The 22614-nt window shown below is 46.3% G+C and overlaps 1 protein-coding gene across 3 annotated transcripts in view; it reads left to right on the forward strand.

Annotated features, from left to right (window-relative positions):
* Positions 1-962: 962 nt before the first annotated feature.
* The window catches only part of LOC137300750 (protein myomaker-like), a 30443-nt gene continuing 8791 nt past the window's right edge, over positions 963-22614 (forward strand). Inside the window, exons 1-6 of one of the 3 annotated variants that reach the window (XR_010958151.1) lie at positions 963-1310; positions 3479-3613; positions 3914-4028; positions 8643-8791; positions 9477-9593; positions 20158-20265. Coding sequence is in view for 2 of the 3 variants with exons in the window: in XM_067970023.1 (XP_067826124.1) it covers positions 3479-3613; positions 3914-4028; positions 8643-8791; positions 9477-9593; positions 20158-20301 (660 nt within the window). In the remaining variant the exon portion in view is untranslated. Of the gene's footprint in view, positions 1311-1886; positions 1933-3478; positions 3614-3913; positions 4029-8642; positions 8792-9476; positions 9594-20157; positions 21825-22614 lie in introns of those variants that run through there. The other 2 variants (XM_067970023.1, XM_067970024.1) reach the window with 2 other exon arrangements.

A 22614-nucleotide genomic window follows, 5' to 3' on the forward strand; every position in this document is an offset into this window, starting at 1 on the left:
CTGTCGCGGGCCCCTCTCTCTCCCTGTCGCGGGCCCCTCTCTCTCCCTGTCGCGGGCCCCTCTCTCTCCCTGTCGCGGGCCCCTCTCTCTCCCTGTCGCGGGCCCCTCTCTCTCCCTGTCGCGGGCCCCTCTCTCTCCCTGTCGCGGGCCCCTCTCTCTCCCTGTCGCGGGCCCCTCTCTCTCCCTGTCGCGGGCCCCTCTCTCTCCCTGTCGCGGGCCCCTCTCTCTCCCTGTCGCGGGCCCCTCTCTCTCCCTGTCGCGGGCCCCTCTCTCTCCCTGTCGCGGGCCCCTCTCTCTCCCTGTCGCGGGCCCCTCTCTCTCCCTGTCGCGGGCCCCTCTCTCTCCCTGTCGCGGGCCCCTCTCTCTCCCTGTCGCGGGCCCCTCTCCCTGTCTCCCTGTCGCGGGCCCCTCTCCCTGTCTCCCTGTCGCGGGCCCCTCTCCCTGTCTCCCTGTCGCGGGCCCCTCTCTCTCCCTGTCGCGGGCCCCTCTCTCTCCCTGTCGCGGGCCCCTCTCTCTCCCTGTCGCGGGCCCCTCTCTCGCCCTGTCGCGGGCCCCTCTCTCGCCCTGTCGCGGGCCCCTCTCTCGCCCTGTCGCGGGCCCCTCTCTCGCCCTGTCGCGGGCCCCTCTCTCGCCCTGTCGCGGGCCCCTCTCTCGCCCTGTCGCGGGCCCCTCTCTCGCCCTGTCGCGGGCCCCTCTCTCGCCCTGTCGCGGGCCCCTCTCTCGCCCTGTCGCGGGCCCCTCTCTCGCCCTGTCGCGGGCCCCTCTCTCGCCCTGTCGCGGGCCCCTCTCTCGCCCTGTCGCGGGCCCCTCTCTCGCCCTGTCGCGGGCCCCTCTCTCGCCCTGTCGCGGGCCCCTCTCTCGCCCTGTCGCGGGCCCCTCTCTCGCCCTGTCGCGGGCCCCTCTCTCGCCCTGTCGCGGGCCCCTCTCTCGCCCTGTCGCGGGCCCCTCTCTCGCCCTGTCGCGGGCCCCTCTCTCGCCCTGTCGCGGGCCCCTCTCTCGCCCTGTCGCGGGCCCCTCTCTCGCCCTGTCGCGGGCCCCTCTCTCGCCCTGTCGCGGGCCCCTCTCTCGCCCTGTCGCGGGCCCCTCTCTCGCCCTGTCTCCCTGTCGCGGGCCCCTCTCTCGCCCTGTCGCGGGCCCCTCTCTCGCCCTGTCTCCCTGTCGCGGGCCCCTCTCTCGCCCTGTCGCGGGCCCTGCTTTCTGCTGCCCTTCAGGAGGCTCTGTGGAAACAGTGGGAGAAGCATTAATTGGAATGAGCAAGACGCATATGGAACCCATCTCCAGAAGCTCCTGATATGAGGTAGTTGTGGCCGGTAAGTTGGTTGTTGGCGCAGTGGGTGAGTGAAAGAAACCTTCCTTGAGGGGAGAATGGAATCACTGCAGATTGAGCTTCACCGCCCGCATGTGGAGAGTGAGGTGCAGGTACAACCTGCTGTGTCCAGATCAAATCCTTCAGGGTGTGTCAACGTCTGGGACTTTGTGGGCCCAGTCCAGCTTTCAACCTCTTTGTTCTATTGTGGGCTTCCTTGACATAAGAAATAGCAGAAAGAACATCAGGAGCAGGAGTCGGCCATTCGGCCCCTCGAGCCTGCTCCGCCATTCAATCAGATCATGGCTGATCTTCGCCTCAACTCCACTTTCCCGCCCGATCCCCGTATCCCTTGATTCCCCCAGAGTCCAAAAATCTATCGATCTCAGTCTTGAATATATTCAGTGACTCAGCATCCACGCCCCCTGGGGTAGAGAATTCCAAAGATTCATAACCCTTGACCTGCAATCATAAGACATCAATGAAAAGCTGCCTGCTTCCTGAGGGGCCTGTCAGAGCTAAGCAATTACCGAACAGGAGGGCAAGAACAGGCTGCATAAAATGGATATTGGGGGAGTCTTTAATGGTCTACTCACCTTTGGTGAGAGTCCCTGGATAGGTGAAAGGTACGTCAAGCATGAATATGGGTTTGCTTTGGTAGAGAGCTAAGATAAGGAAGCATCTCATGAGTATGCAGCTGATTAAGGGGAAAGTGTGTGTGTGTTGCAGATATGCCGTTACAGATTACTGCACAGAGATAAATTGAAGATTCACTTTGCTTGGCAAACTTCTTGAGGTTGAATTTCTTAACTGCCTGGAAGGATGACTTTCCTGCTGATACTCACCTGTTTGGCCATCTCACTGTAGCTTGCTGAGAAGAGTGCCACTTATATTGAAAAATGGTATGCCTCCTTGCCACTGTTAACATTATCTCCAGGCCTCTTTCACTAAAGGGAGCTGTCCCCTATCCCATTCCCCCCAGGATTTGTGGATTCTTGGCTTATTTCCTGAGGAGTTGCAGCAATACCAGACCAAAGGAAGCTTTTCTCCCAGAACAAGAATTACAGGCTTTCGGAGGCTTCCTCCTTCCTCAGGTAAATGTTTACCTGAGGAAGCCTCCGAAAGCTTGTGAAGTTAAAATAAAATTGCTGGACTATAACTTGGTGTTGTAAAATTGTTTACAATTGTCAACCCCAGTCCATCACCGGCATCTCCACATCAAGAATTACAGGTACAGCTTTAAGGTGCTATACATTAATTTTTAAAGATCTTCCCCTGAAATCTCACCAATTGAAACAAATTGAGCTGGGAGCTCGCCATATGTCAACGAGGGGAACTCAGAAAACCCGAGGGAGACCCTTGTGTGCCAGAACACACACTATCCTGCACCAGTAAGGCGCTGGTATTGTGGTGGCTGGCACCTTGCTGGCTTGGGATTGGAGTCACTCTGGTTCCTATTCTTGCGAAAATGTCTGAATCTGAATTTGAATTCCAAACAACTGCGAGCAGCTGCTGGTCAGAAATTTATTGTTGTATTTGCTACAGTTGGATATTAAAAAAATCACAGCTCACGCAAGAGATTATCTTTATATTGAGTTACTTTGCTAATATATCTTTACATAAATAAAACCACCAACGTGTAGTGCTGGTTTATTTCAAAACCTTTCTACCCTGGTTGGAAATCTTTAGTAAAGGGCGAATGATTTATACGATTTTCAGACTGCTCAGGTTGTACTACCCTGGTTGGAAAGTCGGAGACTTGTGTATTTAATTCTACTTTTTGCACACAAAATACTGTTCCCTTTCATCATTCTTAAAATCTGTGACGTGTTGGAACCCAAGTTATCACGGGCACCCCACAAAACTACTTATTAGGGACTGAATCTAAACGGAACAGTTGCTCTGAAGAATTAGAAACAGAATAACAAATGTTTCGACGTTTGTGATAAATTACACCCCCTTCTCTTGCCCATTTGGGCCCAGCTTTAGCCGCAGCTGTTGGGCTCCACTGACGTGTTGGATTTTTTTAACTTAAAAGCTCTCTCATCAGCTGTTTTACAGTATTCAGCAACCAACAGGATACGGTACGTCTCAGCCCGTTTCACTCAGGAGACTGGGCCCATTTCATGATGTTTACTTGTTTTTAACTCCTGTTCCTCTCTGGGTGTTTAGATGGGAGCTGTGATTACCAAACTACTTCTTCCAACCCTCAGTAGCCTGGTCTTCCTCCCCACCATCACTGTCGCAGCCAAGCGGAGATTCCACATGGAAGCCATGGTTTACTTCTTCACAATGTTTTTCATAGCGGTGAGAAGATATTTTGACAATCTGTAAACATTTACCATTTGGGCCACAGTCCAGTAAAACCCTGAAGCTCAGCCCGCCACCGTGAGCTGCGTGGCCCCAATGGGCTTTCCCGCACCTGATCAAGCAGAGAAGGTGAGAGCAAGCCGCCACTCCCCGTCCCTCCGGAGCCCGGACTGCTTCTCCCCACACTCTGTTGGTTGTCATTTCGTGAAGATGATCGATTCCTCTACTTAGAGTTTAGCTCTTTCGTTCCATTTAATATTCGCGATATATTGAAGTTTTGTTTCTTTCTCCTTCCAGTTTTTCCACGCATGTGAAGGGCCAGGCCTGACGGTTCTGTGTATCATGCGCCATGATACTCTGCAATATTTCAGTGTCTATGGCACTGCCCTGTCCATGTGGGTTACTTTAATAGGTAAGAAACCGTTTGAATCTGCACATCCCTCCCTACAGGAGCACAAATACACCTGGTGTCTTGTTAATTATAGCAGTGTCCGAGCACACACAATAGACTGCTTTTGTTTTGCCATTACCAAGAGAGGTTTGAGTCTACCTTTCCCCGCAGGTCAATATTGAACAGACCCCGAGGCAAGAAAATCCTAACTGGGCATGGTCAGAAATATATCATTTATAGAAAATATTTTAACCATTTTTAAAAAGTAAGATCCAAGTAAAGGAGTTTCAATGGCCATTGTGTATAGATGTGGCAAATGTGTTCCAAAGGGAGCCTGTGTATAGATACATAGTCTCAGATAAGGGGTCGCCCATTTAAGACAGAAATGAGGAGGAATTTCTTCTCCCAGAGGGTCGTGAATCTTTGGATTTCTTTACCTCAAAAAGCTGTGGAGGCTGAGTCATTGAATACATTCAAGGCTGAGTTAGACAAATTTGTGATTAGCAAGGGATTCAAAGGATATGGGGAAAAGGCGGGAAAGTGGAGTTGAGGTAAAAATCAGATCGGCCGTGATCTCAATAAATGGCGGAGCAGGCTCGAGGGGCCGAATGGCCTACTCCTGCTCCTATCTCTTATGGTCTTATGTGGGGAATGTGTTACTGAAGGGAGCCTGTGTGTAGATGTGGGGAATGTGTTCTGGAGGGAGCCTGTGTGTAGATGTGGGGAATGTGTTCTGGAGGGAGCCTGTGTGTAGATGTGGGGAATGTGTTCTGGAGGGAGCCTGTGTGTAGATGTGGGGAATGTGTTCTGGAGGGAGCCTGTGTGTAGATGTGGGGAATGTGTTCTGGAGGGAGCCTGTGTGTAGATGTGGGGAATGTGTTCTGGAGGGAGCCTGTGGGGAATGTGTTACTAATTGTTTGTTTGTTTTTTTTCACAATATCAATTGAATAGTTACAATGTCACTAGACATAGTCCAAAATGTTCAATTTTGAAGTTGAATTCTGATCGTTTCCATTTGACCTGGGCTTACCCATGTATTTACTATCATGGGAGACTATAGGTATTGATCTTGCACTGAGTTCTTATTAGTAAAACTGAGTGGCAATTTTTGGCTGATTAAATGTCAAAGTTGCCATCTCTAGGACATTCCAGGACTAGAGTTTTCACCTCGCCTGTGACATTTTCCAGTTTGATGCACTTAATGATATCACGTGATGGTGAAAGCCTGTGTGGGAGGAGTGTAGTCCAGGATAGTTCAGTACACAACAAGCTGTCTTTACTTTATCTCAATAAGATGACAATTGTACTGAAGTTATAATGTGGGGAAACAGTCAGTAGGACTTCTCAGTGCCTCCGTTATGTACTGTACTAATAGGACCGGAACTTTATAGCATGTTTCTATTGCATAGTTGCTTCTATATGGAAAATAGGTCATGCTTTCACAACTGACTATATAAGCTTCAAAATCATAACAGTCGCAATGCCTTTGGTACCCCACCTGCTTGTTGGTGCATTGAGTGGGTAAAAACTGAACTAAACCATTAACACCATCAAAAAGTCCAAATTCAGACCCTAATCAGTGCTGAGTTATCTGATCACAGCACACCTGGCAGTGGTTAATTCAGGAGTAAACGTTTTAAATTGGGGGAAGGCAAATTTTACAGAACTAAGAGGTGATTTGGCAGAAGTGGACTGGACACAACTACTTGAGAAATCAGTGGCAAGCCAGTGGGAGGCACTAAAAAGTGAAATTCTACGGGTACAATGCAGACACGTCCCCTCAAAGAAAAAGGGTGGCACTGTCAAATCTAGAGCTTCCTGGTTGTCCAGAAGTATACAGGGCAAGATAAAGCAGAAGAAGAAAGCTTATGACTGTCACAGAAAACGAAATACTGCAAAAAGCCTAGAGGAGTATAGAAAGTACAGGGATGATGTAAAAAAGGAAATAAGGAAAGCAAAGAGAGGGCATGAAAAAATATTAGCTCGTAAGATTAAAGAAAACCCAAAGATGTTTTATCAGTACATTAAGAACAAGAGGATAGCTAAGGAAAAGGTGGGACCTATCAGGGATGATAAGAGTAACTTGTGTGTAGAAGCAGAAGATGTGGGTAGGGTTTTAAATGAATATTTTGTCTCCATATTCACAAGGGAAAGGGATGATCCATAGTAGTTAAAGAGGAGAGATGTGTAATATTGGATAAGGTAAACATAATGAGAGAGGAAGTACTAGAGGAACTGGAATCCTTGCAAGTTGATAAGTCACCAGGGCCGGATCGATTGTTTCCTAGGCTTTTGAAGGAAGTCAGGGAGGAAATAGCGGATGCTCTGAGGATCATTTTCCAATCCTCACTAGATACAGGGGAGGTACCGGAGGACTGGAAGACTGCAAGCGTGGTACCATTGTTTAAAAAGGGTACGAGGGAAAGGCCGAACAATTATAGGCCGGTCAGTCTTACCTCGGTGGTGGGCAAACTATTAGAATCAATACTGAGAGATAGGATGAACTGTCACTTGGAAAGGCATGGTTTAATCAGGGATAGTCAACATGGATTTGTTCAGGGAAGGTCATGCCTTACAAATCTGATTGAATTCTTTGAGGAAGTGACAAGGAGGATTGATGAGGGTAGTGCAATGGATGTTGTCTACATGGATTTTAGTAAGGCATTTGACAAGGTCCCACATGGCAGACTGGTCAGAAAGGTAAAAGCCCATGGGATACAGAGAAATGATTAGAATTGGAACCAAAACTGGCTCAGTAACAGGAAACAAAGGGTAAAAGTCAATGGATGTCTTTGTGAATGGAAATCCGTTTCCGGTGGTGTGCCACAGGGCTCAGTGTTGGGTCCCTTGCTGTTTGTGGTATATATTAATGATTTGGACTTGAATGTAGGGGGCATGATTGGCAAATTTGCAGACGACACAAAAATTGGCCGTGTAGTTGATAGTGAAGAGGATAGCTGTAGACTCCAAGAAGATATCAATGGGTTGGTGGAGTGGGCGGAAAAGTGGCAAATGGAGTTCAATCCAGAGAAGTGTGAGGTAATGCACTTAGGGAGGGCAAACAGTAAAAGGGAATACGCAGTAAATGGGAATATATTGAGAGGGGTAGAGGAAGTGAGAGACCTTGGAGTGCATGTGCACAGGTCCCTGAAGGTGGCAGTACAGGTAGATAAGGTTGTGAAGAAGGCATACGGAATGCTCTCCGTTATTAGCCGAGGTATAGAATACAAAAGCAGGGATGTAATGATGGAACTGTATAAAACGTTGGTAAGGCCACAGCTGGAGTATTGTGCGCAGTTCTGGTCACCACATTACAGGAAGGATGTAATTGCTCTGGAGAGAGTGCAGAGAAGATTTACAAAGATGTTGCCAGGTCTTGAAAATTGCAGCTACGAGGAGAGATTGTTTAGGCTGGGGTTGTTTTCCTTGGAGCAGAGGAGGCTGAGGGGAGACTTGATTGAGGTGTACAAAATTATGAGGGGCCCAGATAGAGTAGACAGGAAGTTCCTGTTTCCCCTAGCGGAGAGTTCAAGAACTAGAGAACGTAGATTTAAGATGATTGGTGGAAGGATTGGAGGGGACATGAGGAAAATTTTTTTTACCCAGAGTGTGGTGGGTGTATGGCATTCGCTGCCGAATTGGTGGTAGAGACAGGGACCCTCAACTCTTTTTAAAAAGTATTTGGACCTGCACCCAAAGTGCTGTAAGCTGCAGGGCTACGGACCGGGTGCTGGAAGGTGAGATTAGAATGGGCACCTGGTTGTTCTTCGAGCCGGCGCGGACACGATGGGCCGAACAGCCCCCTTCTGTGCTGTATCTTTTCTATGGTTTGCTACAATTGGCCTCAGAATTCCTGGCCTCAAAAGCAAACTGATTGCCCAGGGCAGCCAGTCCTATACTGCTCAGTGACCCCGCTGGAAAGTGTGTGAGAGTGAGTATTGGATGTGAACAGGATTTCATTCTGATGTGATGCCCCCAAAATCAAATAGTGTGCAGTACTCACTATCCAACCTCACATGAAGAATGGCCACTTAAACAAAGTATCAGGCAATGCCTGGTGCCCATCAGATTGTAGACCAGCACAAGTCATTATCTTTCAAAGTGGAAATATAAGGTAAAAAATTGGAGGAAGAAGCTGCATTTTGTGTAGTTGAAAATTTCCCATGTGTCATAATTAGCACAATGGCTCAGAACACGGAGTGATTCGTACTTGTGATTCTCTACATGCTGAAGTTTCCCATATGAGACTCACCACCTTGGAAAGGCAGTTAGTAAGGCAAGGCCCTTTCCCAAAGGGAGGGGGTGGAAAATCAGAGGGAGAGGGAGAGGGTGATTAAAAATGTACTTTTATCTCTATTAAATTTCTGATTTGGATTCTTTATGGTTAGAATCAGCATATAAGGGGTTAAAATACCAAAGGCACACAGGGTATTTCTCTGAGAGTAGACAGGCTGGCAGCGAGTTGCTAAGAAAAACACAGCGGATTGTCTAAGGTGTTAATTGTTTATCTAATTGCTGTTTCTAGAAACTTGCTGTGCATAAAATGGCTATTACATTTTCTTACATAACAGTAATTTGTGTGAAACAATAAGTAACTATAAAAATGCAAATATTTCTTTCTTATTTGCTATTTAGCATTAGCAGAATTTGAGGAACCAAAAAGATCTACTTTGGTTATGTTTGGAGTGCTGACTTTGAGTGTGCGGATCTATCAAGATCGATGGGGCTATGGTGTTTACTCCGGACCAATTGGAACAGCTGTCTTCATGATAACCATCAAATTTGTACGTAGGGTCACTGAAGTGTTCAAACATGCCTGTGTGCAATATCACTATTACTGTTCATTATATACAGGTCCCCTAGTATTCTGTGGTTACGTGGCTATTCCTCTGTCCTGGTCTTTTTCCTATTTCAGTATTCCATCTGTTTAATAAGCAACCTAGAAGCAGCATAATAAAGCAATGTCTATTAATCCAGACTTTGGATTACTTAGCTGTGAGACTGCCCATTGTGTAAATTTGCCTGCTTCTTTTGAGAATTTTGCTACTTTTAAATATTATTCTCCCCATCCCCCATTGCTGAGGGGATTATAACTCCCTATATAACTATTACTGAATTGAAAGTTGCCTGAGCCTCTGCTGATGCTGCTCTGCAACCAGTTGGTAGAAAGTAAAGTGAGGGTATGTCCACTTACCCTCTGACCCTCCCTCTGGTTTAATTGCTGCATTGTGCCTAGGAACTCCTCAGACAGCCCAGTACAGATCAGAAACTCATTGTGTGGAGTAGCTTCACAGAGAAACCACTTTCACTTGGTGGCGTGTTGACATTTCTAGTGCTTGGATGCAGCAGCTTATAATGGGATGGGGGAAAGACACATTTTAATTGTTTAACAGAAAATTCTTGATATAAAGGATAATATATTTAAATATAAACTAGATTGCTGAATAATTGCTACTTTTAATTTCACAGTTAAAGAAGATGAAGGACAAAAAAGGCCTTTACCCTGATAAAAGCATCTACACACAACAAATTGGCCCTGGCTTCTGCTTCGGGGCACTAGCCTTGATGCTGCGATTCTTCTTTGAGGTACAATGGAGGCATTTTCATTTTCAGCTATGACAATTAATAGCTGGGAGAACATCTTTTCACTTCTGATAGATTTCAGATTTCCCTTTTGTTCATATTACAGTTCAGTTCTTTGCCATTTATTACTGACACCACCGAGTGAATCAACATCACAAAGTCCCATGTAACATAGCTTTCTATCAAACTAATAATTGTACTAAAAAATACAGCTTTTTTCAGATGTCCCATACCCTCACCTTGCACCGTTCCTCAGCTGAGAAGAGACCAACTGAGCTGCTGCCGGCCGCTGCCAGTGTAGTCCTACATTTGGCCACTAATATCTGTGACCGAGCAGCTCAGGGGCCGTAGTCCTCTGATATTCCATCCCTCTCGTTCCACGACCTACAAACTCTAACACCTCCTAAACAGTTAACCAAGATTACTTTTGGTCAGCCACATATCTGATGTGTAAAAACTCAGGACCATGTTTAAGAGTGAATTCTGAAGTGGGTGAGAGTGAGATGAACAATATTGTGATGGACAAAATAAAAATGTTTGACCAGTTAGTTAGGCTAAAGGAAGATAAAGCACCAGGACCGAGGGGATATATCCCAGGATCTTGAGGGAGGAAATTGCTGAGGCTTAGAAATTGGATCGCGCCTCACCCATTTTACAGGCCCATCTGTGCCCACGTACAGCTTGACCTGGACAACATCCAGGCTTGGGCTGATAAATGGCAAGTAACATTTGCGCCAGACAAGTGGCAGGCAATGACCATCTCCAACAAGAGAGAGTCCTCTTCACATTCAACGGCATTACCATCACCGAATCCCCCACCATCAACATCCTGGGGGTCACCATTGACCAGAAACTTAACTGGACCAGCCACATAAATACTGTGGCTACAAGAGCAGGTCAGAGGCTGGGTATTCTGTGGTGAGTGACTCACCTGACTCCCCAAAGCCTTTCCACCAACTACAAGGCACAAGTCAGGAGTGTGATGGAATACTCTCCACTTGCCTGGATGAGTGCAGCTTCAACAACATTCAAGAAGCTCGACACCATCCAGGACAAAGCAGCCCACTTGATTGGCACCCCATCCACCACCCTAAACATTCACTCCCTTCACCACCGGCGCACAGTGGCTGCAGTGTGTACCATCTGCAGGATGCACTGCAGCAACTCGCCAAGGTTTCTTCGACAACACCTCCCAAACCGCGACTTCTACCACCTAGAAGGACAAGGGCAGCAGGCGCATGGGAACACCACCACCTGCACGTTCCCCTCCAAGTCACGAACCATCCCGACTTGGAAATATATCACCGTTCCTTCATCGTCGCTGGGTCAAAATCCTGGAACTCCCTTCCTAACAGCACTGTGGGAGAACCTTCACCACACGGATTGCAGCGGTTCAAGAAGGCGGCTCACCACCACCTTCTCAAGGGCAATTAGGGATGGGCAATAAATGCCAGCCTGGCCAGTGATGCCCACATCCCACAAATGAATTAAAAAAAAAGGGTCCAATATGGCAAGCACGTGCTCATTCCACACTGGAAGTACAGCACCTGCCATATTGGTAATGGCTCCTGCATAGGTGTCAAGAGTGCACACCTGAAACAGAGATAGGTTCCTTATTTGCAAAGGGCCTAACGCCTATTTGAAGCCTCCTTTGCAAAATTCACCTGCGACTGTGGCAGAAAGAGGTGAGGTGTGAAATATTGGATAAGGTAAACATAACGAGAGAGGAAGTACTAGAGGGACTGGAATCCTTGAAAGTTGATAAATCACCAGGGCCGGATGGATTGTTTCCTAGGCTATTGAAGGAAGTCAGGGAGGAAATAGCGGATGCTCTGAGGATCATTTTCCAATCCTCACTAGATACAGGGGAGGTACCGGAGGACTGGAAGACTGCAAGCGTAGTACCATTGTTTAAAAAGGGCACAAGGGAAAGGCCGAACAATTATAGGCCGGTCAGTCTGACCTCGGTGGTGGGCAAACTATTAGAATCAATACTGAGAGATAGGATAAACTTTCACTTGGAAAAGCATGGTTTAATCAGGGATAGTCAGCATGGGTTTGTTCAGGGAAGGTAATGCCTTACAAATCTGATTGAATTCTTTGAGGAAGTGACAAGGAGGATTGAAGAGGGTAGTGCAGTGGATGTTGTCTACATGGATTTTAGTAAGGCATTTGACAAGGTCCCACATGGCAGACTGGTCAGAAAGGTAAAAGCCCATGGGACACAGGGAAATGTGGCGAATTGGATCCAAAATTGGTTCAGTAACAGGAAACAAAGGGTAAAAGTCGATGGATGTCTTTGCGAATGGAAATCCGTTTCCGGTGGTGTGCCACAGGGCTCAGTGTTGGGTCCCTTGCTGTTTGTGGTATATATTATTGATTTGGACTTGAATGTAGGGGGCATGATTGGCAAATTTGCAGACGACACAAAAATTGGCCGTGTAGTTGATAGTGAAGAGGATAGCTGTAGACTCCAAGAAGATATCAATGGGTTGGTGGAGTGGGCGGAAAAGTGGCAAATGGAGTTCAACCCGGAGAAGTGTGAGGTAATGCACTTAGGGAGGGCAAACAGTAAAAGGGAATACGCAGTAAACGGGAATATATTGAGAGGGGTAGGGGAAGTGAGAGACCTTGGAGTGCATATGCACAGGTCCCTGAAGGTGGCAGTACAGGTAGATAAGGTTGTGAAGAAGGCATACGGAATGCTCTCCGTTATTAGCCCAGGTATAGAATACAAAAGCAGGGATGTAATGATGGAACTGTATAAAACGCTGGTAAGGCCACAGCTGGAGAATTGTGCGCAGTTCTGGTCACCACATTACAGGAGGGACGTAATTGCTCTGGAGAGAGTGCAGAGAAGATTTACAAGAATGTTGCCAGGTCTTGAAAATTGCAGCTACGAGGAGAGATTGGATAGGCTGGGGTTGTTTTCCTTGGAGCAGAGGAGGCTGAGGGGAGACTTGATTGAGGTGTACAAAATTATGAGGGGCCTAGATAGAGTAGACAGGAAGTACCTGTTTCCCCTAGCGGAGAGTTCAAGAAGTAGAGGCCATAGATTTAAGCTGATTGGCGGAAGGATTAGAGGGAACATGAGGAAAAACTTTTTTACCCAGAGTGTGGTGGGTGTATGGAATTTGCTGCCCGAATTGGTGGTAGAGGCAAGGACCCTCAAACTTTTTTTTAAAAAAAATACCTGGACCTGCACCCAAAGTGCTGTAAGCTGCAGGGCTACGGACCGGGTGCTGGCAGGTGGGATTAGAATGGGCACCTGGTTGTTCGTTGAGCTGGTGCGGACACGATGGGCCGAATGGCCCCCTTCTGTGCTGTATCTTTTCTATGGTGCCTTGCATGCTGCAGTCGATATTCTCAGGCACTTGATAGTCAAACCAGTGGCCCTTAAAAGGACTGCTGGAGGCTGCCACTGGAAAGGCAAGTTTGAATTCTTTTACTTTATTGTGGAGCCAGGAAGAATTACTTCAGCTATTTCTCTGCCCACCTATCAAGCTTGTGAAGATCCTTTTGAATTTGTGCTCATTGATAATCATTTGCCACTGCTCCCAATTTGGTATCATCTGCAAATTTGGACACAATTGCTTCCTCTAAATAAAAATTACAAATAATAGCAGCCCCAACACTGAACCTTGTGGCACCACACTGGTAACTGGCTGTCAACCAGATACCTGACTGTGCACTACTACTCTTTGCTGTCTACCAACCAACCATTTGCCTATCCATTTTAATACATTCCCATTTATCCCCTGAGCTTGGATCTTATGTAGTAGTCCATTATGTGGGACAGTGTCAAATGGCTTCTTGAAATCCAGGTAGATAACATCCACTGTCTCTCCCCTATCTACAAAGTCTGTCATCTCCTCAAAAAATCTAATAAATTAGTCTAGCATGACCTCCTACTCCTAAAACCATACTGACTGCCTTGGATTGGCTCATGCCCCTCAAGATGCTCCCTTATATTATCCTTCATAATATTTTCAAGTATTTTCCCAACAATGGAAGTAAGATTTACAGGTCTATAATTTGACGGTTCATTCCTTGCCCCTTTTTTTGAAGATGGGAGCCACATTTGCTACTTTCTAACCTCTGGGATTTGATCCAAGTCCAGTGAACTCTGAGAAATATCCACAAGAGAACTCCCAGTTATTGAGCCAATTCCTGCAGAGCCAAGAGCCTCATTTACTTTGAACTTGAACAGCCTCCCCAGGATGTCCTCTCATGATTTTACAATTTTTCAGACTACATTCATCTTTAAACTGTACCCCTGATTCTAGCATTTCTTTCTCCATTTCTTTTGTGAACAATGACTGTTAAATACTTCAGCAATTTCTCTATCTTCAGACATCATTTCCTCATTGTCATTGTTTAGTGGACTGACCCTTCTTTGCACCCTTTGTTTACTCCTGACTTAACTGAAGAATGCTTTACTGTTTTGCCTAAAGTTTCCAGCGATGTTTTCCTCGTGATCCGTCTGCAGCCCGTAACAATTCTTAGCATTCCTCAGCCTATCTTTATAGATCTCCCTATCTTGTTCCTTTCCTGAACATTAAAATAAATTGTATGCTTTCTTTATGCTTTGTTAGTAAGCCAAACTGGTTATACTCTTTTATTCTGCCCTGACCTATTCCAGGGATACATTCCTTTTGCATCTTAATAAATATCCTTTTGAAATTGCCAGAACATTATTCTCACTTACTTCTACTTTGCTAATTGTTCCCTCCTCATTCGTTAGAACTAAATCCAACATTACACTACCCCTTGTGGACTCCTTAACGTACTGTTTAAGAAACAAGTCTCACACAATTTCAATAAATTCCTGCTCGATGCAGATTGTCCCCATTGTGCATTGCAGTCAATATGAGGAAGATTGAATTCCCCCAAGATTACTACTGAAGACTTGGCACTCAACTGTTTCATCGTCTCCCAAAAAACTGCATCAGCCTTCCTTTGATTATTTGGTGGCCTATAGCACATTCATATTACTAACTTTTCCCCTTTACTGTCTTTTAATTCTATCCACTCAGTACCACTTTCTGCATCCAACCCTGTTGTAACTAGTCCCTATCTTAACAAATAATGCCACCACCAATCCTTCCTAAAACACACAAAACCCTGCGTTAACTCCCCAACCATTATTTGATTTCAACCAGGTTTTGGTCAGCTCATGGGGTCAGCTTGTGCTCAAGCTCAGCATTTTTCTGCTCGAGCAACACAACCTTCCAACACCTTATGCATGTGTATCCTCCTGGATATCTTGTGGATACAGGAAAGTCAACATCATGCACTTCACACACATAACTGACTTTGCAATTGCATTTACCATTTTTCTAAATCGAAGTTTGTAATAATTAAACAAATAGCTGTCACTTTTCCTGCTTCTGACAAACTGTCAGCCTTCCCTGTCAGAACATCTCGTCTCAGCCAAGTGACCACTGATGCAGTCGTCCTTCCTGTGACCCAGCTGAATAAGAGCAAGCCAAACCTTTCTGCTTTGCATATGAAGCTCCAGGCTTTTCTAGGTCTCTGGGGGAAATATTGGTTAATGGAAAAGCAAACTGGGCGCGATGTAAAGCAGACTGTCGACTCGCTGTGAGCCTGTCTCGCACTACTGGCAAAACCGGTCGTGGTGCAAAGCAGGCTGTCTACTCGCTGTGAGCCCATCTCTCGCTACGGGCAAAATTGGGCGTGATGTAAAGCAGGCTGTCGACTTGCTGTGAGCCCGTCTCACGCTATTGGCAAAGACCAATTTGACCCCCTGTGTGTCTGTTCCCCGAGCCTGCAGCAATTTCATGCACGTATTTCCAGCGATTTTCATTTTTCACATCATTGGGAAATTCTGAACTTGTGCAAAATCACTACTTTGCAACATAACAAAAATAATTGATCCCATTATTACCAGAAAATGACGTTTTTTGTCCAATTATTATGCAAGTTTTATGATCTTACCACTTTTCTCCAGTCACTTAAATGCTGGAAATGCTGTTTTAAAAAAAAACAAACTGATTTTTACAAAATCATGCTCCTGTTGTTGGGTCTTGCAGAAGCAAATGGGGAAAATGGCAGGTGCACTTGCCATGATTTTCCATCCATTGATTTTAATGAATGGAAATTCGCAAGGACCATGCACACAAATTCCAGAATGCACACCTGCCAGAGGTGGCACCTCGCTGGCAGTGTGCATTCATAACGTCACCCCATACCTGAATTGCACCCACAAAAGGCTGTGGGTTCAGTCATAGTAAGATGTGCGCGCTGACCGACATTGGCTCCATAGAACCATAGAAAAGATACAGCACAGAAGGGGGCCATTCAGCCCATCGTGTCCGTGCCGGCTCAAAAAACAACCAGGTGCCCATTCTAATCCCACTCTCCAGCACTCGGTCCGTAGCCCTGCAGCTTACAGCATTTAGGTGCAGGTCCAGGTACCTTTAAAAAGAGTTGAGGGTCCTTGCCTCTACCACCAATTCGGGCAGCGAATTCCCACCACCCTCTGGGTAAAAAAGTTTTTCCTCATGTCCCCTCTAATCCTTCCGCCAATCAGCTTAAATCTATGTCCTCCAGTTCTTGAACTCTCCGCTAGGGGAAACAGGAACTTCCTGTCTACTCTATCTGGGCCCCTCATAACTTTGTACACCTCAATCAAGTCTCCCCTCAGCCTCCTCTGCTCCAAGGAAAACAACCCCAGCCTATCCAATCTCTCCTCATGGCTGCAGTTTTCAAGCCCTGGAAACATTCTTGTAAATCTTCTCTGCACTCTCTCCAGAGCAATTACATCCTTCCTGTAATGTGGTGACCAGAACTGCGCACAATACTCCAGCTGTGGCCTTACCAGCGTTTTATACAGTTCCATCATTACATCCCTGCTTTTGTCTTCTATACCTCAGCTAATAACGGAGAGCATTCCGTATGCCTTCTTCACAACCTCATCTACCTGTACTGCCACCTTCAGGGACCTGTGCATATGCACTCCAAGGTCTCTCACTACCCCTACCCCATCAATATATTTCTGTTCACTGCGTATTCCCTTTTACTGTTTGCCCTCCCTAAGTGCATTACCTCACACTTCTCCGGGTTGAACTCCATTTGGCACTTTTCCGCCCACTCCACCAACCCATTGATATCTTCTTGGAGTCTACAGCTATCCTCTTCACCATCAACTACACGGACAATTTTTGTGTCGTCTGCAAATTTGCCAATCATGCCCCCTCCATTCAAGTCCAAATCATTAATATATACCACAAACAGCAAGGGACCCAACACTGAGCCCTGTGGCACACCACCGGAAACGGATTTCCATTCGCAAAGACATCCATCGACTTTTACCCTTTGTTTCCTGTTACTGAGCCAATTTTGGATCCAATTTGCCACATTTCCCTGCATCCCATGGGCTTTTACCTTTCTGACCGGCCTGCCATGTGGGACCTTGTCAAATGCCTTACTAAAATCCATGTAGACAACATCCATTGCACTACCCTCATCAATCCTCCTTGTCACTTCCTCAAAGAATTCAATCAGATTTGTAAGGCATGACCTTCCCTGAACAAATCCATGCTGACTATCCCTGATTAAACCATGCCTTTTCAAGTGACAGTTTATCCTATCTCTCAGTATTGATTCTAATAGTTTGCCCACCACCGAGGTAAGACTGACCGGCCTATAATTGTTCGTCCTTTCCCTTGTGCCCTTTTTAAACAATGGTACCACGCTTGCAGTCTTCCAGTCCTCCGGTACCTCCCCTGTATTTAGTGAGGATTGGAAAATGATCCTCAGAGCATCCGCTATTTCCTCCCTGGCTTCCTTCAATAGCCTAGGAAACAATCCATCCGGGCCTGGTGACTTATCAACTTTCAAGGATTCCAGTCCCTCTAGTACTTCCTCTCTCGTTATGTTTACCTTATCCAATATTTCACACCTCTCCTCTTTAACTACTACGTCCGGATCATCCCTTCCCTTTGTGAATACGGAGACGAAATATTCATTTAAAACCCTACCCACATCTTCTGCTTCTACACACAAGTTACCCTTATCATCCCTGATAGGTCCCACCTTTTCCTTAGCTATCCTCTTGTTCTTAATGTACTGATAAAACATCTTTGGGTTTTCTTTAATCTTACTAGCTAATATTTTTTCATGCCCTCTCTTTGCTTTCCTTATTTCCTTTTTTACATCATCCCTGTACTTTCTATACTCCTCTAGGCTTTCTGCAGTATTTAGTTTTCCTTGACATTCATAAGCTTACTTTTTCTGCTTTATCTTGCCCCGTATACTTCAAGACAACCAGGGGGCTCTAAATTTGACAGTGCCAGCCTTTTTCTTTGAGGGGACGTTTCTGCATTGTACCTGTAGAATTTCACTTTTTAGTGCCTCCCACTGGCTTGCCACTGATTTCTCCTCAAGTAGTTGTGTCCAGTCCACTTCTGCCAAATCACCTCTTAGCTCTGTAAAATTTGCCTTCCCCCAATTTAAAATGTTTACTCCTGATTTAACTCTGTCCTTTTCCATAATAATGCTAAAACTAACTGAATTGTGGTCACTATAGAAACATAGAAAAAAGAAGCAAGAGTAGGCCATTCGGCCCTTCGGGCCTGCTCCTCCATTCAAAATGATCATAGCTGATCGTCTAACTCAGTACCCTGTTCCTGCTTTTTCCCCATATCCCTTGACCCCTTTAGCATTAAGAAATATATCTATCTCCTTCTTGAATACATCTAATGACTTGGCCTCCACTGCCTTCTGTGGTAGAGAATTCCACAGGTTCACCACCCTCTGAGTGAAGAAATTTCTCCTCATCTCTGTTCTAAATGGCATACCCCCGTATCCTGAGACTGTGACCCCTGGTTCTGGACTCCCCAGCCATCGGGAACATCCTCCCTACACCTAGTCTGTCTAGTCCTGTTAGAATTTTATATGTTTCGATGAGATCACCTCTCATTCTTCTAAACTCTAGTGAATATAGGCCTAGTCGACCCAATCTCTCCTCATACGTCAGTCCTGCCATCCCAGGAATCAGTCTGGTAAACCTTCGTTGCACTCTCTCCATGGCAAGGACATCCTTCCTCAGATAAGGAGACCAAAACTGCACACAATACTCCAGATGTGGTCTCATCAAGGTCCTGTATAACTGCAGTAAGACATCCCTGCTCCTGTACTCAAATCCTCTTGCAATGAAGGCCAACATACCATTCACCTTCCTAACTGCTTGCTGCACCTGAATGCTCGCTTTCAGCGACTGTTGTACAAGGACACCCAGGTCTCGTTGCACCTCCCCTTTTCCCAATCGATCACCATTCTGATAATCTGCCTTTCTGTTTTTACAACCAAAGTGGATAACCTCACATTATCCACGTTATACTGCATCTGCCATGTTCTTGCCCACTCACGCAATTTGTCTAAATCATCCCCAATATGGTCACCCACTGTCACTTCACCCCTTGCCCATCTTCATTTCCCAGGACTAAATCTGGAATTGCATCCCCTCTTGTTGAGCTTGTCACGTACTGGCTAAAAAAGTTCTCCTGGACACCGATCAAGAATTTTGCGCCCTCTGTGCCCCTCACACTGTTTGAATCCCAGTTGATGTTCAGGTAGTTGAAGTCCCCTACTATTATTGCCCTCTTATTTTTGCACTCAGAAATTTGCCTACATATTTGTTCTTCTATTTCCCTTTCGCTATTCGGGGGTCTATAGTACACTCCTAGTAGTGTGACTGCCCCTTTTTTATTTCTTAGCTCAACCCATACGGCCTCGATTGATGATCCATTTAGCATATCATCCCTTCTCACAACTGGAATTGATTCTTTAACCAATAATACTACCCCCCCCCCCTCCTTTTTTATCACCCACTCTATCCTGCCTGAAAACTCTATATCCAGGGATATTGAGCTGCCAATTATCCCCCTCTTTAAGCCAGGTTTCCATTATAGCAATGATATCATGCTGCCATGTGTCTATCTGTGCCCTTAGTTCATCTGCTTTGTTTGTAATACTCCTTGCATTGAAGTATATACCCTTTAACCCCATCAAATTCCTGTGCTGAACACGATTTAGCAGGTCCGGCAACACCTCGATTTTAAAATTCTCATCCTTGTTTTCACATCCCTCCATGGTCTCGCCCCTCCCTATCTCTGTAACCTCCTCCAGCCCTACAACCTTCCGAGACCTCTGTGCTCCTCCAATTCTGACCTCTTGTGCATCCCCGATTTCCTCCGCTCCACCATTGGTGGCGGTGCCTTCAACTGCCTAGGCCCTAAGCTCTGGAATTCTCTCCCTAAACCTCTTCGCCTGTCTTTCCTCCGTTAAGACGCTATTTGAACCTCCCTCTTCGACCAAGCTTTTTGGTCACCTGCCCTAATATTTCCTTATGAGGCTCGGTGTCAAATTTTGTTTGAAAATCGCTCCTGTGAAGCGCCTTGAGATGTTTTACTATGTTAAAGGTGCTGAATAAATGCAGTGTTGATGCACTAAGCCAAATGGATTATTAATTTGTGAATTGTGTGTAACATCCAGAAACAAGTACAGGGGTAATCGATGTAGACTCCCTCTCTTCTCTTCATAGGAATGGGATTACAGCTACGTACACAGCTTCTACCACTGCAGCCTAGCTGCCTCCTTTATCTTACTTCTCCCGAAGATTAACTCTCAAGCTGGAAATGGAGGAAATCCGGTAAAACTGAGTTGCTGCACACTCTGCTGTGTCTGAAAGAGGCACAATCTTGTGTCTCCATTCCTAGCATTATATTTGTGCATTGCATCAATGAAAAGATCATTCCTTTTGACTGACACTGTAAATGCACTATATGAACTGTATGAAGCAAAAGCTGAGCTGGTGGCTGAATGTGTTATTCTAATGAATGATTATAAAAATGTAGAGACCTAAACAGCAATCTATGGTGAGTTTTAGAAATGATCCCGATTACGAAAGGGGATACAGGACTATTCATTCCAAAATCATGGCAAGAAAACGGGTGGGTGTTTGAAAGGGTAAGCTGGACACATCAGTGGTCTTCTCCATTTCAGTATATTACTGTGTTACATCAAGACATCTTAAGACTTCGCATAAGAAGCTCTCCACTGGCCCAGTAAGTAAAAGTACCATTTGGTATAGCACATATACACAAAAAGGTTCAATCCCTGCTCTGTGCTGAAGAGCAGTAGGAGTGAGACAATTGGTTTCAGCACTCTGCGTTGGGGAAAGGATCCCGCTCATGTTAACTATCCACTGACCCTGCTGGAAAGTGCACTTGTGTGTGGATGTTAACAGGGATACAATTGGCTTCAGAGCCCTTTGGGTTCGGGAGGGGAAATCAACCAGGGTCCCTGTTCCTGATCACAACCCAGTGACCCACCCCCACCCCCCGGCCCCGGCTGTGTGGACGTTGGGTGAGGACAGGATTGGGCTTCACTGCAAATTCCCCCCGCCTTAGGGTGAATAGCCTGCTGACACTCATTCACTAAACTCACAGATGACCACTTGGAGAAAAAGCAATTGGTCAAGGTGCAATCTTACATAGAATTACCATCCACAGGATGCACTGCAGAAACTCACCAAGGCTTCTTCGACAGCACCTCCCAAACCCGCGACCTCTACCACCTAGAAGGACAAGAGCAGCAGGCACGTGGGAACACCACCACCTGCACGTTCCCCTCCAAGTCACACACCATCCCGACTTGGAAATATATCGCCGTTCCTTCATCGTCGCTGGGTCAAAATCCTGGAACTCCCTTCCTAACAGCACTGTGGGAGAACCTTCACCACACGGACTGCAGCGGTTCAAGAAGGCGGCTCACCACCACCTTCTCAAGGGCAATTAGGGATGGGCAATAAATGCCAGCCTTGCCAGCGATGCCCACATGCCATGAACGAATAAAAAAAACATTGAATTTACAGTACAGAAACAGGCCATTTGGATCAATGGGTCTATGCCGGTGTTTATGCTCCATACGAGCCTCCTCCTCCCTCACTACTTCATCTAACCCTATCAGTATATCCTTCTATTCCTTTCTCCCTCATGTATATATCTAGCTTCCCCTTAATCTGTATACCTTTCAGGAAAAGAGGTGAGAAAAGGTGGGGGAAAAGTCCCAATACCAATAGGTAGAATGAATCCTTGCCCAGTTTGGAATAGAGGTACAGGTATGCATATAAAGACAGACTAAGCTCAAACCTAAAATCACCGGCAACTACCCAATGCCTGTGAAATAAATCTTGCTTCGCATTTGGAACTATTTTTGTTCTTTTTTTAATGTGGTTGTGTGTATTGAATTTCTCAGCCTTGCACGCATTGAACCATCTTCAGCCAGAAGTGCCGAGTGGATGATCCATCTCAGCCTCCTCCCGATATCCCCACCATCACAGAAGCCAGTCTTCGGCCAATTCGATTCACTCCACGTGATATCAAGAAACGGCTGAGTGCACTGGATACAGCAAAGGCTATGGGCCCTGACAACATCCCAGCTGTAGTGCTGAAGACTTGTGCTCCAGAACTAGCTGCGCCTCTAGCCAAACTGTTCCAGTACAGCTACAACACTGGCATCCACCCGACAATGTGGAAAATTGCCCAGGTATGTCCTGTCCACAAAAAGCAGGACAAATCCAATCCGGCCAATTACCGCCCCATCACTCTACTCTCAATCATCAGCAAAGTGATGGAAGGTGTCGTCGACAGTGCTATCAAGCGGCAGTTACTCACCAATAACCTGCTCACCGATGCTCAGTTTGGGTTCCGCCAGGACCACTCGGCTCCAGACCTCATTACAGCCTTGGTCCAAACATGGACAAAAGAGCTGAATTCCAGAGATGAGGTGAGAGTGACTGCCCTTGACATCAAGGCAGCATTTGACCGAGTGTGGCACCAAGGAGCCCTAGTAAAATTGAAGTCAATGGGAATCAGGGGGAAAACTCTCCAGTGGCTGGAGTCATACCTAGCACAAAGGAAGATGGTAGTGGTTGTTGGAGGCCAAGCATCTCAGCCCCAGGGCATTGCTGCAGGAGTTCCTCAGGGCAGTGTCCTGG

Source organism: Heptranchias perlo, chromosome 31 (assembly GCF_035084215.1).
Source record: "Heptranchias perlo isolate sHepPer1 chromosome 31, sHepPer1.hap1, whole genome shotgun sequence".
Taxonomy (NCBI): Eukaryota; Metazoa; Chordata; class Chondrichthyes; order Hexanchiformes; family Hexanchidae; genus Heptranchias; species Heptranchias perlo.